Raw genomic sequence first — 15,147 nt, 5'->3', positions numbered from 1 at the left:
CCAAAATCCTCCGATCTCAGCCTCTTGAATAGCTATGGTTATAGGTACGAGCCCTAGCACATTACTAATTGAATTTTCTTATTGCTTTTGAAACTGCACCTGATCCTGGGCATCTACCCTGAACATCACAAGCCAGGATACAATAAAGACTCTTGCACATCCATGTTCATTACTGCACTATTAACAATGAAGGGACAAAGGGCAGCAGTGGTACTCAGTAGTCACTATGTTGAAAATAAACTATATAACTTGTAGGTGGGGAAAAAGGTCAGGAAAAACTGGAAGAGAGGAAGAAAGGGTGATATTGTCCCAATGACCTAAGTGTAACCTCTCATACACCACTTTTATAATAACAAAAAAAAAATTTAAGGAAGAAATTGTACTTGAAAAACCTATTTTAGTGTGATTTCTACATGTGTGGGTTCCAAAACATTTTTCCCAAACTAAATCTTCCCTGAAGCCAGTGTAATCCCACTTTTCTAGATCTTTTCGATTACCTTATAGCCTTCTTAAATTAGATAATTACTCATTTTAAACATTTTATTAAGGCACAAAACATAAATTCAACAATTACCAACAGATGGCTACCCTGGATTACCTCTATCTTCACAATTTTACCCACCACCACACAGGTTACTTTGTAGAAAATTTCAAATATAGTTTCATATATTTAAATTAGTCAATTTTTGCCTAGGGTCCTTGTTTGAGTTATCTTAATTACAATACTGATTCCCATTTACTTATTGTCTACTGTGAGCCAGGTTGTGAAAATACATTATCACTTATCTTCATAACAAATGATGCACATCAGTGAGGTAGCTAAATCTTGGAGAATTTCAATGACGCTCTCAGATCTATTTTCTATTATCTATTTTTTCTATAATGTTATTTCTTGTAACAAGTTCTTAGACTACAGTGAAAACATTTCAATTTTCTTTGTATATCCTTAGGTTAGCATTAGATTATCATTTATGAACAAGTGTCTTATTGTTATAAATGTCACAATTTTCTACCAAATTTATGACTCTGAAGGAAAAAAGCAAACAGACAACCCACTATCCCCCAAAACATCCAACAACTATATCTCTATTCCTAGCAATGGCCAGCCTACAAATAATTCTAATGATACATTATTTAATTCAGAAATAAATGTAACTACCTTTATATAAACATTTTTTTCCTGGAAAAGTTCATTGAAAAAAATAGAGTTGATATTTTATGGTTTTTTTAAAAATCTCTCTCCCCCCTGTATGTGTGAATGAGTGCACACCCATGTGTGCACATGCTGGTCCTGGGACTTAAACCCATGGCCTGGAAGCTGTCCCTGGACATTTCTGCTCAAGGCTAGTACTCTACCACTTGAGGTACAGCTCTCCATCTGGCTTTTTGGTTGTTTCTTGGACAGAGAAGTCTCACAGACTTTCCTGCCCAGGCTGGCTTCAAACCACAATCCACAGATTTTAGCCTCTTTGAGTAGCTAGAATTACAGACGTAAGCCCCCAGCACCTGGCCTCTTCTGATTATTTTTAAGAGTTTGAAGTACACAAAGTATTTTCCAAAGGCACAACATTTACAATGCAATTAGATTCAAGTAGCAACAAACTGTAAATTGTGTTAAAATTTTTCTGTCTTCTACAAAGAATTCTTTTATACCAAAATGTATTGTGGAATACTTAGCATCCAGACAGACGTACAATATTTAGAAGAAAATACAAAAAAATTAATCTATAGCCATTACCATTAGGTAATTATTTTTAATTTTTATTGTGAAAATACTGTACAGAGAGGTTACAATTATATAGGCAAGATAATGAGTACATTTCTTATCAAGCATTGTAGCCTCCTCCTTTGTTTCCCCTTTCCATCCCTTCCCATCCTCCCCCATTCCCCTCAATCTTCCTCCCTCCCGCCACCAAAGTTGTAAAGTTCATTTTTCCATATAACGACTTGTACATCTCGTTGTTTCAATGGATCCACCGATTAGGTAATTATTATAATAAGATGCATACAAAGTACAAATTTCTATTTACCCCTATTTATTTTAAAAATTATTTAACTTCAAATTCTCATTTTTACTTGTTTTCAAAATGTCTATTTAAAACAATATTGGGAAAAGGTGGTCAAAACTTAGCTCAGTTGGCTTCCTTTGATAATAAATTTATTCTCCTAGAAAAGAATGTTACTGGAAAGAAGGCAGACATACAAAAGGTTTCAAAAAAATTTTTTTAATCAACAAACACACTACAAATAACTACAACTGCTAAAAAATAAAGCCTAGTTGAAACTGAGATTCTTATCTCCAATCACACAGCAAAAAGCCAGAAGTGAGATGTGGCTCAAGTGATAGTGGGTTAGTTGGGAGTAAAAATTGCTTTGTCAGAGTGTAAGGCCATAAGTTTAAGCCCTAGTTCTGACACAAAAATATCAGTTATTTGCCAGGCACCAGTGGCTCACACCTGTAATCCTAGCTACTTAGGAGACTGAGAGATGAGGATTGTGGTTCAAAGCCAGCCAGTGCAGGAAAGTCTGTAAGACTCTTATCTCCAATAAATCACCAGAAAACTGGAAGTGTTGTTAGGCCAAGTGGTAGAGTGCTAACCTTGAGCTGAAGAGCTCAGGGACAGTGCCCAGGCCCAGAGTTCAAGCCCCACAACCAACAACAAAATAAATAAATAATTCAGTAATGTTAATAACTTTTTAACAAAAAAAAAGCATGTATGTAGTTTTATTAAGGACTTATACATAAAATGCACATAGAATTGAGTCGAGTATATCTTATTAAATAAATGAAAAACTGCAAGTAAATGAAAAAAAAATAAAGCCTAAATCTTTTCTCTCAGTCTTTCTATGGTAGTAAATATTATGGATCTATTTAAGCATAGTTTTTACTAACTGTAGATTTTGTTTTGTTTTTCTTTTGGTAATTCTGGAGTTTGAGCTCAGTGCACCCAGTTTCTAGCACTCAAGTGACTGAGCTCTGCCTCCACATCCACCTACTGTTTGGCTTTTGGTTATTCTTTGGTTAGAGTCTTGTACTTTTGCCGTTGGCCAGCCTCAAGCTGAAATCCTTACTCCTTCTATGTATTTATTAGAATTACAGTCATAAATCACTATTTCCAAGTTTTGTCTGGGCTGGCCTTAAACTGTGATTTTATCAATCTCCTGAATAGCTGGAATTACAGACAAGTACCACACTATTATTCAGTCAATTATCTTTTTTTCTAAAGTACTAATGGAATATTGAAAATGTAGTTTAAAAAATTGTATGTACATGTAATTGTAACTTTCTGTACGGTATTTTCATAATAAAAAATTTTTTAAAAATTGTATGTAGCCGGGCACCAGTGGCTTATACCTGTAATCCTAGCTACTCAGGAGGCTGAGATCTGAGGATCACAGTTCAAAGCCAGTCTGGCCATGAAGGTCTCTGACACTCTATTTCCAATAAACCACCAGAAAAACGGAAGTGGTGCTGTAGCTCAAGTGGTAGAGCCCTAGCCTTGAACTGAAGAGCTGAGGGTTAGCACCCATGACCAACAAAAAAATAAATTAATAAGATTGTATGTAGCCAGACACCAGTGGCTCATGCCAGTAATCTTAACTACTCAGAAGGCTGAAATCTAAGCACTGTGGCTGAAAACAGGCAGCAAAGTCCATGAGCCTCCTATCTCCAATTATGCACCAAAAAGCTGAAAGGCAGGCTGTGGCTTAAGTGGCAGAGCACTAGCATTGAGCAAAAAAACTCAGAGACCTGAGTTCAAGACCCAGGATTGACACATGTACTTGTACCTGTGCACTCACAATTACTTATTATGATTAGGCTGATTTTTAAACATTTATAATCAAGGATCTTTTAAAACATTTCATTAGAAATATCTGAATATATTCTACTAATCAAGGAAATTTTTTTTGTTTGTGTTTTCATCTCTGAATTTTTTTTTTTTTTTTTGGGGGGGGGTCCGGTCGTGGGGCCTGAACTCTGGGCCCGGGCGCTGTCCCTCAGCTCTTCAGCTCAAGGCTAGTGCTCTACCACTTGAGCCACAGTGCCACTTCCGGCTTTTTTTCTTTTTGCTTATGTGGTGCTGGGGAATCGAACCCAGGGCCTCAGGCATGCAAGGCAAGCGCTCTACCACTGAGCCACCTTCCCAGCCCCTCATCTCTGAATTTTTTTAAATAAGTTTTTTATTGTGAAAATACTGTACAGAGGGATTACAATCACATGAGCAAGGTAATGAGTACATTTCTTATCAAGCATTGTTGCCTCGTCCTTTGTTTTTCCCCTACCATCCCTTCCCTCCATCTCCACAACTACCTTTTCCCACTCCACCCAATCAAGGAAAATTTTAAGTCAAATCTAGCAGCTTAATGTTCCTGACACTGACACTGAAACATTCCAACAAAACGCTGGCCTTGGGTACCCCTCAACCACTGGAAAGGGCTGGGGAGGCACATGCACAAGCCATCAAGCAATCAGTGCAAAGCCCAGGGGAGAAGATAAGGGCAGAGCCCAATAAAAGAACTCCATTGAACTCCCCTCAGAGGCCGCTCTCAGGATTGATAGCTTCACTACCTTCTTTCATGGCTTTCCTCCTATTTGCAAATAAAATTAATTTGGTTTATCCCTTAAAAAAAAAAAAAGAATGTTGATGTGTTTGGCTTATAATACCTATTCTAAAAGTGAACTTAAATGACTACAACTTCTCTTCTTTTCATATTATTAGACAAAGTATTCTTGCAATGGAATGTTCAAGTGTTTGATTCAGCATGGCGTTAAAGCCAATTAGACTACCAGGGCCAAACAGACAACAGAATTTAAAACTGAACACTTACTGAGTCATCTGTGGCAGAGGTTGGCCAACCCTCCCATAATTGATGTCGAACGGGTATACTTGTAAGGTCATATACATTTCTTTTTACCTGCAAAAAAGAAACAAGTAATAAGAACAGGGCTTCCAAATGAGTTATGATACTTTCAGTCAATTTATGTGTCATACAATGTATTTCCTATTTTCCTCTAGATTCAAAACAAGAATTTGGAACTAAAAAACCACAAGTCTGAGAAATTTTGTAAAAATAAAATGAATCCAAATTTAAAAGAATTTCAATGAATGATAAAATAATAGTTCAATAAAAGGCTAAGAGTGGTAACATACATCTGTCATCCCAGCTATGAAAGAAAGTAAATTGGAGGATCAAGGTTCAGTATGGTCCTGGGCAAAAAGGAGACCTTATCTCAAAAATAAATAAAACAAAAAGGGCTGGGGATTTTTGATCAAGCTGTAAAACTCCTGGCTACCAAGTATGAGGCACTGAGTTCAACCTTATTCAAAGTAAAACCAAAAGGAAAAAAAAGTAAGAGAAAAGGAGGGGGAAAAAAAAAGGAAGAAAAATTGAGTAGACAGTTCACTTATAGATTAAGATACAATTATAAATGCTTTATTTTTAAAACTATAATAGTTCCAACAAAAATAAATACACTTCTAACTCCCAAGTAAGAATAAAGTAGTTTATAGTTGGGGTGATAAAGGGTTGAAGTTGTTTTTTTTAGTATTCACTTACTAAAGTAAGTATTCATTTACTAAAACAACATTGGCTATTTCTTTGATATAAAGCCAAATTAAAAACAATTTTAGGGCTGGAAAGGTAGCTCAGTGGTAGAGTGCTTGCTTTGCATGCATGAGGCCCTGGGTTCTATTTCCCAGCACCAGATAAGCAGAAAAAACTGGAAGTGGTGCTGTGGCTCAAGTGGTAGAGTGCTAGCCTTGAGCTGAAGAGCTCAAGCACCCTGGCCCAGAGTTCAGGCCCCACAAAAAAAAAAAAAAAAAAGAAAGAAAGAAATCAACAGAGTATTTACTGCCACCAGAACTATCTTTTAGTATAATATTTAAGTACTTAGAGTACAATAAATGCTATTAAAGATTTTTTAAACACATTTTCTCCAAAGCAATACTGTACCTTTCACTTTAAAATGAGAGGGAAAAAATGATCAGACTAAGGTGTTGGAAGGCTAAACTTCGTTGTCCAGTAATTAAGAAGTATCAAGTGTTGTAGGGCATACCTGTAATCACAGCTACTCAGGAGACTGAGGCTGGAGGATGCCAAGTTAGAAGCCAGTTATTGGGACCACACCACTGTACCCCTTCCCCCCCCCCAAAAAAAAGACTAGGTATGTAGTTTAAATGACTGATTGCTTAGTATATCCAAAGCCCTAGGTTCAATCCCCAGTACAAAGTGCATGAATTAATATTTTTCTTCAGCTTTTTGTTCAGAACAGCCAACAAAATTCAATTATTCATTTACAATGAAAATAAATTAATAAATTGTAACAATGGATAATCATCATCTTAACTAATTCGTCAAATTAGTTATAACATTATTACCCTACTCTAACAAATGGTGTTGGTGTTGAAATGTTCTGTATAAGTTCTATAATTAAGACTTCAATAAAATTATTCATATTCATACTTTAACAAGTAGCATTAGTTGCTGTTTTTTAAATGCAGAAACCTTATTGGTATTGGTGATTCACATTAGTTACACTGCTACCCATTAGGCTGAGATCTGAGGATCATAGTTCGAAGCCAGCCCAAGTATGAGTCTATCTCAAATTAATTAGAAATATGGTAAACAAAATGAAGCTCAAGTGGTAGAACAAGAGGCCTTGAGTTCAATCCCTGGTACCAATGAAACACAAACACAAACAAACACACACACACACACACACACACACACACAAATCTGAATTATCAAATTATTTGATTACAGCATTTTGTTATAACATTACTCTTTATTATACATATCTAAATTATCCTTCCAATGCAATAGAGATATACATACACTAGAGAAAGGAATCAAAACATGGAATTCAATCTATTTTTATCTCTAATGTACAACTGTGGGGGGAAAAAGACTTAGTAAATGAAATCTGAGGAGCCTGGAATATGGCTTGATCCATTCAATTCAAAGAAAACAGCTTTTCTTCAAGAATTCTTATTAGCTCTCTATCTACCATGCAGTATTTTGTTTTATAGTTGCATCAAGTTCCATCATTATCATCATCAGTCATCGTCAAGGCAACAATCTAACCAAATGTAACTGGGCTTACCTCAAGTTAGTTGAGGCTATTCTGTTATGCTTAAACATTAGTGCTCTTAAGAAGAAAGATTTAAACACCTCAAAGCATTATATTAAAAAAGGAAAGGGGAAGCAGTTGGCCTCAAGGCAAAATCCAGTTATTTTTAGATTGCTTAGATACACGAAAACAGAAAGAGAATGAAGATATCTCAGTATTGGTGTTTGATTACATAAAAAGATAACTTTCAAGTGGAATTCTTTAGATTCTACTTTAATTTCAAAATACAACAGTATGGTATGAAATAAATAGTATTTTCTTCTTTCATTAACTCCTCTGTAACTGCATTGAACCAAATAACATTCCTCTGCTATTCTAAGCCTGAAAAGCATGTTCTGGCTATGGTGTTATGTTGGTATAAAGCACAATGCCAGACTGATGGGTCGAACAAAAGTGATCAAAGTTAGAGTAATGTTAGCCATTGCACAAGTATTTGGCTTCATTGTTCTTCCTAGAATGACATTTGTTAAGCAACTTGTCATAGAATAAACTGGTTAATGCAGAGAGAACTTGGCTGACAGAGTACCATATAAAGCATATTAGGCTAATGTTTGGTTGTTCAAATGCAAAGTCTAAATTCACTTAATCTCACAGTAACATGAGAATAAGTTAAAAGAATCTTGCATTAAACTGCAATCACTAAACAACCTAAATAAAAACAAAATGGTTTTTCAAAAATAATTTCATGTTTACCAATGCTGTAACCATAAAAGATTCAAGAAACACAGTGACAACACACACACAAAAAAAATGATTTTAGTAATAGAGATATAAAAAGTCCATTATTTTTATTGATGAGTATATTTAACCTAAATTTTGAATCACAATGTTTCATTAGAGTAAATATTAAAATCACACTATGAATTGCACTGTATATTGATCAATGGTTCTAGATTGACAGGAACTTTTTCCAGAATTAGCTCCCTCAACTGTTTTTCTAAGAGATAATTTAAATATTATCCATTGCTTCAGTGGGAAAATATTTTTAAAAATTATATTAACTGAAAAGGCACAGCTTTAATATGGTACTACTTTGTTTCATTGTTACTTGGTTTTTATTGTTAAATAATATAAATTTGCATGTTGTAATTAATGTAAAAAGCTAAGCAATAATTTCTACTTCAAATACCTTATTTCTTCAATAAAGGACAATTTTGATGTTAACAGCAGTGGAAGGAAAAACATTTTACTATATTAAATATGGAATGTAAAAGTATATTCATAATATACTTATCTTCCACAAATTTTTCTTTTCATTTATTTAAATTTTGAAAGTTTTACTTTAAATCTCATCAGATTTTTTTAGGAGAACTATTTCTCAGGAAAAGTAAATGCTAAATCTAAATTTTAAGGCAACCTTAACTATTCAAATTGAAAAGAATCTAAGGCTAGTAGATAATATTGTAACATAATAAAAATCATTCCTTATGAGCTATATGTTGAGTTAAACTGTTTTAAAAAAGACTCAGAATTTAAAATGTCACCCATAGATTTGCTGATAACAGAAAGAAAGTCACAAAGTCTGAATTGTTGTGGCATAAAGAGATGTAGAGAACTAGATTTCTAATCCTAATTCTGCCTAGCTATTGCTCAACAGACTGGTGAAGCTTTTCTAAAGTAAAACATGATCATATATAATTTCCAGAGTTATAAAAGTAGTTAAGGAAGAACTAAATATATCCAAGACAAATGTATTAAAGAAAAGTAGAGCCAATAGACATTTTTTAAAAAAGGAAAGCTAAATAATTTCATGTAAAAAGGATTAAAATACAATTTAAGTAAACTTTTTCTTGGTAAAAAAGTCTTTATTTTTAGTATGCTTTTTTAAAAAGCTAATTAATGTTTTACCCTTATGAAATTTCATTTTAAAATAAAGCCCAAATAATGATTCCTTCAACCAAATGCTATTAATGAAGTTATAGTTTTGTTAGAATATTACTGTTTACATGTTACAGGTATAAAGTTTTATTAATTTATTCACCACTTACTTTCTTATGTAATCTGGGTCATGATACTTCACACATCATTTTAATATAGTAAAAAAATTATTGCCATGTGTTATAAGACATATTAATAAGCTCTCCAGTTTCTAAATTTTCTGCATTAAGATACTAAAGCACATTATATCCTTTACAAAAAGTAACCTGAAACTACAGCTACACAAATCTACCTCATCATTTCCTATCATTATTACATTAAAAAAAAATCTCTGGTTAAATTTTAAATATAGCAAACAGTAAACTCCAAGAACTTCACACCATGTAGTAATATTTCTGGTTAAGAGTTTGCTAATTAACTGCATTGAACAAATAAGTATTTGTATGTCTGTGTTTAAATCAAATAAGGCATACAGACTGGACTTACTTTCAGTTACCTAGCAATCACTGGTGTTCTGAAAGGCTTGTGTAGTTAGGAAACCAATCACTTCTGAATCAGAGAGGGTTTTGAACACACACTTCATATCTGATGCCATTTCTTTTCCTCTTTTTTTTTTAACATATTGTACATACATTGTAGTTGAACATGGATTTGTTTTACTAAGATGCAAGCTAAACCATCCTAAAAATCCTTCTTGAACAAAAAACACTTGAAACCGGGTGGTGCAAGGGGAATAAGAAGGTGGCATCAGTAATCAAATGTTAATTAGCAAGCTTTTTTCCCTCCTTCCCCCAGGGCTACCCTGTGTTGGAGAATTCAAATCAGAAATCAATGTTCCAAGTGTTTAACTATTACTTCTTCTCATTAACCATTTAAAAGACTGGGCAATTTTCTCCTCATAAAAACAGTAACTCAAGACATTTCTTTTTCTCAAATACTATTCCTTCTAGAAAAACAATGAAAGCGTGATGTTTCAAGAAAACTTTAAATTTGAAGTTGCTTTCAGTTGGGATCTAAATTAGTTTTATTCTTTATTTTAAGAACATCATTGGTAGAAACTGAATTATTTATTTAAATAACATTAACTTTAGTTTTGTTCCATACTTTAAATGTTAAAGAAATTCAACAACTGCCAATTTAAGAGATTGATTGATATAATGATGATAATAAAGCTAATCAGATACAGAATCTAGTTTAGATGAGTGTATTGTAAACAGACCAGCCACTGTGAAATAAAAAACCAACAACACATTTAACATTTTCATTAGGAACATGTTTATACCCTTTATTTTCTACAATACACATTTGATATGGTTTTCAGTGTTTGATAATATTTGAAGTGATAGAACTAGCAGTTAATTTGTTTCCAGTTAAAAGTCATGATTTTAAAATAAAAGGCAATTCCTAATGTGCTAAGAAAACAAACAAACAGAAATGATGTCATTTTCACAAACTGGGAAGAGGCTAAATTTCAAGACCTTTCTTTTAAAAAAAAAAAAAAAAAAAAAGAGGTTTTAGAAAGATGTCAAATTGCAAAAGGTGAAATTACAATTTAAAAAACTGTCAATGATTTTGCTACAACAGCAGTCTTAAGGTGAGGTACACAAGACCATCTCTGTCAGTATAAGATGAAGCTGTTATAAATACACATTCTGGGCCTGGCTACACTTGAGTGTGTTGAACATTCAGTGATCAAGCAAGCTGTATTGTAATCAGCCCTCCATGTGATTCTTCCCAATTCTGAAGTTTAAGAAGCACTGTTTTCAGACATGCAAACTAATATCAGTTCTTCGAAAGAGCCATGTCTCTGGTTAACTGATTCAAAAACTGAACTCTTTGTTTAAGGTGACAATTCCTTTTGAAAATATAATCAATTATTTCTTATAGAAATTCTATAAATGGTGTAATTTTGTTTGGAAAATAATCTTAAGCTTTAGAAATTGAAGAGAGAAGTCATTTCCTCTTTACTTCAAACTTTATAGCATTTTTAGTTTAACTGAACTTTCTGGTAACTGAAAACTGAAAAATCTTTAGTTTTTCTTTCTGTCTCAAACTTATGTATGATTGCTTTCTGGGCATGAAAGAAATATGGAAATTTTATTAGGACAGTAAGCGCTAAACTGATCTACTGGTCATACTAAATGAATTTTGAAGATACCTGTGCCTGTCAGCTTAATTGAAGGAATAGCCAAAACACTAGATAACTATTAATGAGCCACCTAAAAGACTTAACAGATTTTACTTATTTATTCATCCACTCATTCATTTATTAAAAAAAAAAAATACTGCCAGGCGTCGGTGGCTCACGCCTATAATCCTATGTACTCAGGAGTCTGAGATCTAATGCTCACGGTTCAAAGCCAGCGCTGGCAGAAAAGTCCATGGGACTCTTATCTCCAATAAACCACCAGAAAACCGGAAGTGGTGCTGTGGCTCAAGAGGTAGAGTGCTCGCCTTGAGCTGAAGAGCTGAGGAATAGTGCCCAAGCCCAGTGATCAAACCCCATGACTGCCAAAAAAAAAAAAAAAAAAAAAAATACTGGGGACTATAACCCAGGCCCTCAAGGTGGTTGGGACAGCTCACTACAGCAACATTCCACTTCCATTTATTCACTTTTTTTTTTTTTTTTTTTTTGGTAACAGTCCTGGGGCTTGAACTCAGGATCTGAGATGCTGTTCCTGAGCATTTTTGCTCAAAGCTAATGCTTTACCACTTGAGCCACAGCTGTACTTCTATTTTTTTGTTTTGTTTTGTTTTGTTTTGTGTTTTCCTGGTTAAGAGGGGCTAAGAGTGTAGCGGCTTTCCTGCCTGGGCTGGCATCAAACCTCTATTCTTAGATCTCAATTTCCTGAATAGCTAGGATTACAGGTGTGAGCGACTGGTGCCCAGCCTATTCATTTACTTTTGACTGGCACAGAATATCTGAAATACAACACAAAGGAAAAAAGCCTGTTCTGGTCAAGGGTAAGAAAAGATTAATTCAGAGTCAGTAAAGACCTTGTTTTAACATTCCTCTGTTTAGAGAAATAGCAAGGTAACAAAGTTTTCTCACTAACAATATGGAAGCTATTTTTTTCTGCTTACAATGAATAAACAGCAGTCACTTCGTAAATGCTAATAAATATCCCCCAATTAAAATCAAATAAACTTCTAGATGTCATTAGCTTGTGCCTGTAATCCTAGCTAGTCAGGAGGATCTGCCAGTCAGAGCAGTAAAGTCCATGTTTTGTTTGGTTGGTTTTTTTTTTTTTTTTTCCAGTCGTGGGGCCTGAACTCTGGGCCTGGGTGCTGTCCCTCAGCTCTTCAGCTCAAGGCTAGTGCTCTACCACTTGAGCTACAGCACTACTTCCAGCTTTTTCTGCTTATATGGTGCTGAGGAATCAAACCCAGGGCCTCATGCATGCAAGGCAAGCGCCCTACCACTGAGCCACCTTCCCAGCCCCGTCCATGAGATTCTTATTTCCAATAACTACCAAAAAGCTGGAAGTGGAACTATGGCTCAGTGATAGAGCATTAGCCCTACCAAAATGAAAGCTCAGGAACAGCATCTAAGACCTAAGTTCAAGCCCCAAAACCAGCGAAAAAAAATCAAATAAACTAATCTCTCTGTAATTCCAGGAAGAAAAACACCAAGTCTAAAATAAAACCTACAGAGGCTGGGAAGGTGGCTCAATGGTAGAGTACTTGCCTTGCATGCATGAGGCCCTGGGTTTGATTCCTCAGCACCACATAAGCAAAAAGAAAAAAACCAGAAGTGGCCCTGTGGTTCAAGTGGTAGAGTGCTAGCCTTGAGCTGAAGAGCTGAGGGGCAGCGCCCAAGGCCCAGAGTTCAGGCCCCACAACCAGACCCAAAAAATAAAAATAAAAATAAAATATAAGTAAATAAATAATAAATAAAACCTACAAGTATTATAAGGGCATATAAAGTATTATAAGGGCATTTAATCAACATTTATTTTGGAAAGTTCAATTTTAAATACTACTTTAAAGATTGATCACATATAGGCTGAAGATATGGTTCAGTGGTAGAACATATGATTTTAGCATGAACAAGTTAGGCTTCCAGAAACAAAAATTCATATAACCAAGAAATGGCAGCAAGCTTGATAACAGCTGGCACTTTACGGAAATTTTTGCTAACACTTAATATAGAAGAATACTTAGTAACTTTAAAAGTTATTGCACGATATTAAAGAAAAACAGGTCTGGGATAGAGCTCAGTGGTAGTGTTGCCTACCGTGCATGAAGCCATGGGTTTAATTCCTATGCATCATGGGATAATGATTCATTTTGAATTTCTGTATAATCTATCTTTACTAAATTTCTAATACTTCTGTAATGAGATTTTAATTTTTTATTCTTATTCAAAGTAAAGAAATGCACTTGAATCCAAAACTGGGTTTTCATTTCAACTGTGCCTCTAATTATCTCAGTAATGCCAAGTAAGAGAAAGAGAAGGAAAGAGAAAGGCAAAAGATAACAGCATATATTGAACATTTTTCATAAATCAGATTCTAGGTTTCCCAAAATCTTTTACATGTCTTATCTTCAGTTTACAAATATAGAAACTAAGACTCAGATACTCTAAATAATTAGGTCAAGTCTATTCCAATTAGTAAATGATGAAATAATTTAATTTAGGTCTACAAAACTAAAGTCCACATTTTTTCATGACAAAACATATCTTAGCTTTCATTTACTCTCTGTAAAATAAAAGATTATAATAAATTATCTTCAAAATTCCTTTCTACCTTGTACTTACACATGAGAACAACCAAGTTTGGGCCATGAAAGTAAATGATCTTTTATGCACTTACCAGGCAAAGAAGAGTAAATGCCGGCTGGCAACTTTGTATTCTTAAGTGCTATATAGGAAGCACAACTGCCAGAACAAACAGCAACTTACTGTTTCAACAACTGAATGCTGCCCTCAGAGTAAGAGAGCAGTTCTGGGAAAGATATGGCAAGGCTAAAAAATATATTTTTCTCCTCAAGGAAAATAAAACAAGGTAAAAAGAGAAGAGCACATTAGGATAATAAGTAAACTTTATCATGTAAAAGTTAACAAAAGAATTTCCTCTTACAAACTTTTGGCAGTCTCTTTGAGTCTCCCACACCCATTGCTAATGTAAGGGTTTTGACTGGAATAGAATACCAAGATATTTGTATTATCAGACTGCTACTTTTACTTAACCAATACATAGTAAACCAAATCTGTCCTATCTTTATATTCCAATTTTCCTTCTCAACGGTTGGACACTCTTGCCAACTCCTCTATATGCTTTTCACTTTAGTCAAGTGAAATTCTTGTTATAAACAGATGTGTTTTATTTGCAAACCCTTAAGTTTGAAAATAAAACTACTATGTTCTTATTTAATGTCTTTAAGTCTATTTTTTATACAATTGCAATTCTTTTTTGTTTCACATGAGGTAAAACACACACTTATGCATCTGTACATATACAAATTAAGCTAGTAAATATCATTGGCATTCACTTACTTGGTTAATGCCTAACATAGAAAGATAATGTAGTTTTAAACAACCTTAACCAGTTTTTTGTCTAATTTTTCAAGAGAATCACTTGAATAGCATATATCAAAAAATTTAAATGCTGACAATATTTTTCACAAAGAACCATCTTTATAGACTTCATATCCTATCCTACTCTGGCAGCACCTAAATGATGCTCAAACATTACGCTTATGCTTGCTTTGCGGCTTTCCGTTGCTCATCCAGACCTTTGCTTTCTCTGAAATGTGAAAAAAAAAAGTGGTGGGAACCATTAGCATTGGAACCTCAGTCTATAATCAGGTTTCTCATAATTTTATCTATTCTTGTTAACAAAAAAATGCAAAAAACAAAGAACACAAAGGGACTTAGTGTTGGGGTCTGCCATGAATACTAAAGTGGCTTGGGGGTGTGGCTCATCAAGTGAAAATAAACCATTCAAGTCATCCACATCAAGAACAAAGTTTGGGAACAACCAAGCCAGTGTTTTCATTTGGGGCCCTGGAGTCAGGAGAGTTACATTTCCCTTCATTCTGTCTAACTTAGGAACTGGAGACAACTTACTGAAACTTTCCTTTAGGAAATAAAGTAAGTTGCACCAAAGAATAGTCCTAAAAGATATTTAAGC

At 34.3% G+C, this 15,147-nt stretch overlaps 1 protein-coding gene across 1 annotated transcript in view; it reads right to left on the bottom strand.

Moving 5' to 3' along the window:
* Positions 1-15,147, bottom strand: part of Faf1 (Fas associated factor 1) — a 299,200-nt gene that overhangs the window by 161,905 nt on the left and 122,148 nt on the right. Inside the window, exon 8 of the mRNA XM_069987264.1 lies at positions 4,831-4,917. Within this exon, the coding sequence (XP_069843365.1) occupies positions 4,831-4,917 (87 nt within the window). The remainder of the gene's footprint in view (positions 1-4,830; positions 4,918-15,147) is intronic.

Source organism: Dipodomys merriami, unplaced genomic scaffold (genome assembly GCF_024711535.1).
Source record: "Dipodomys merriami isolate MVZ:Mamm:240054 unplaced genomic scaffold, mDipMer1.0.p SCAF_34, whole genome shotgun sequence".
In the NCBI taxonomy this organism is placed as follows: Eukaryota; Metazoa; Chordata; class Mammalia; order Rodentia; family Heteromyidae; genus Dipodomys; species Dipodomys merriami.
Note: the sequence above shows the minus strand (reverse complement) of the source record. Positions and strands in the feature narration are given on the sequence as shown.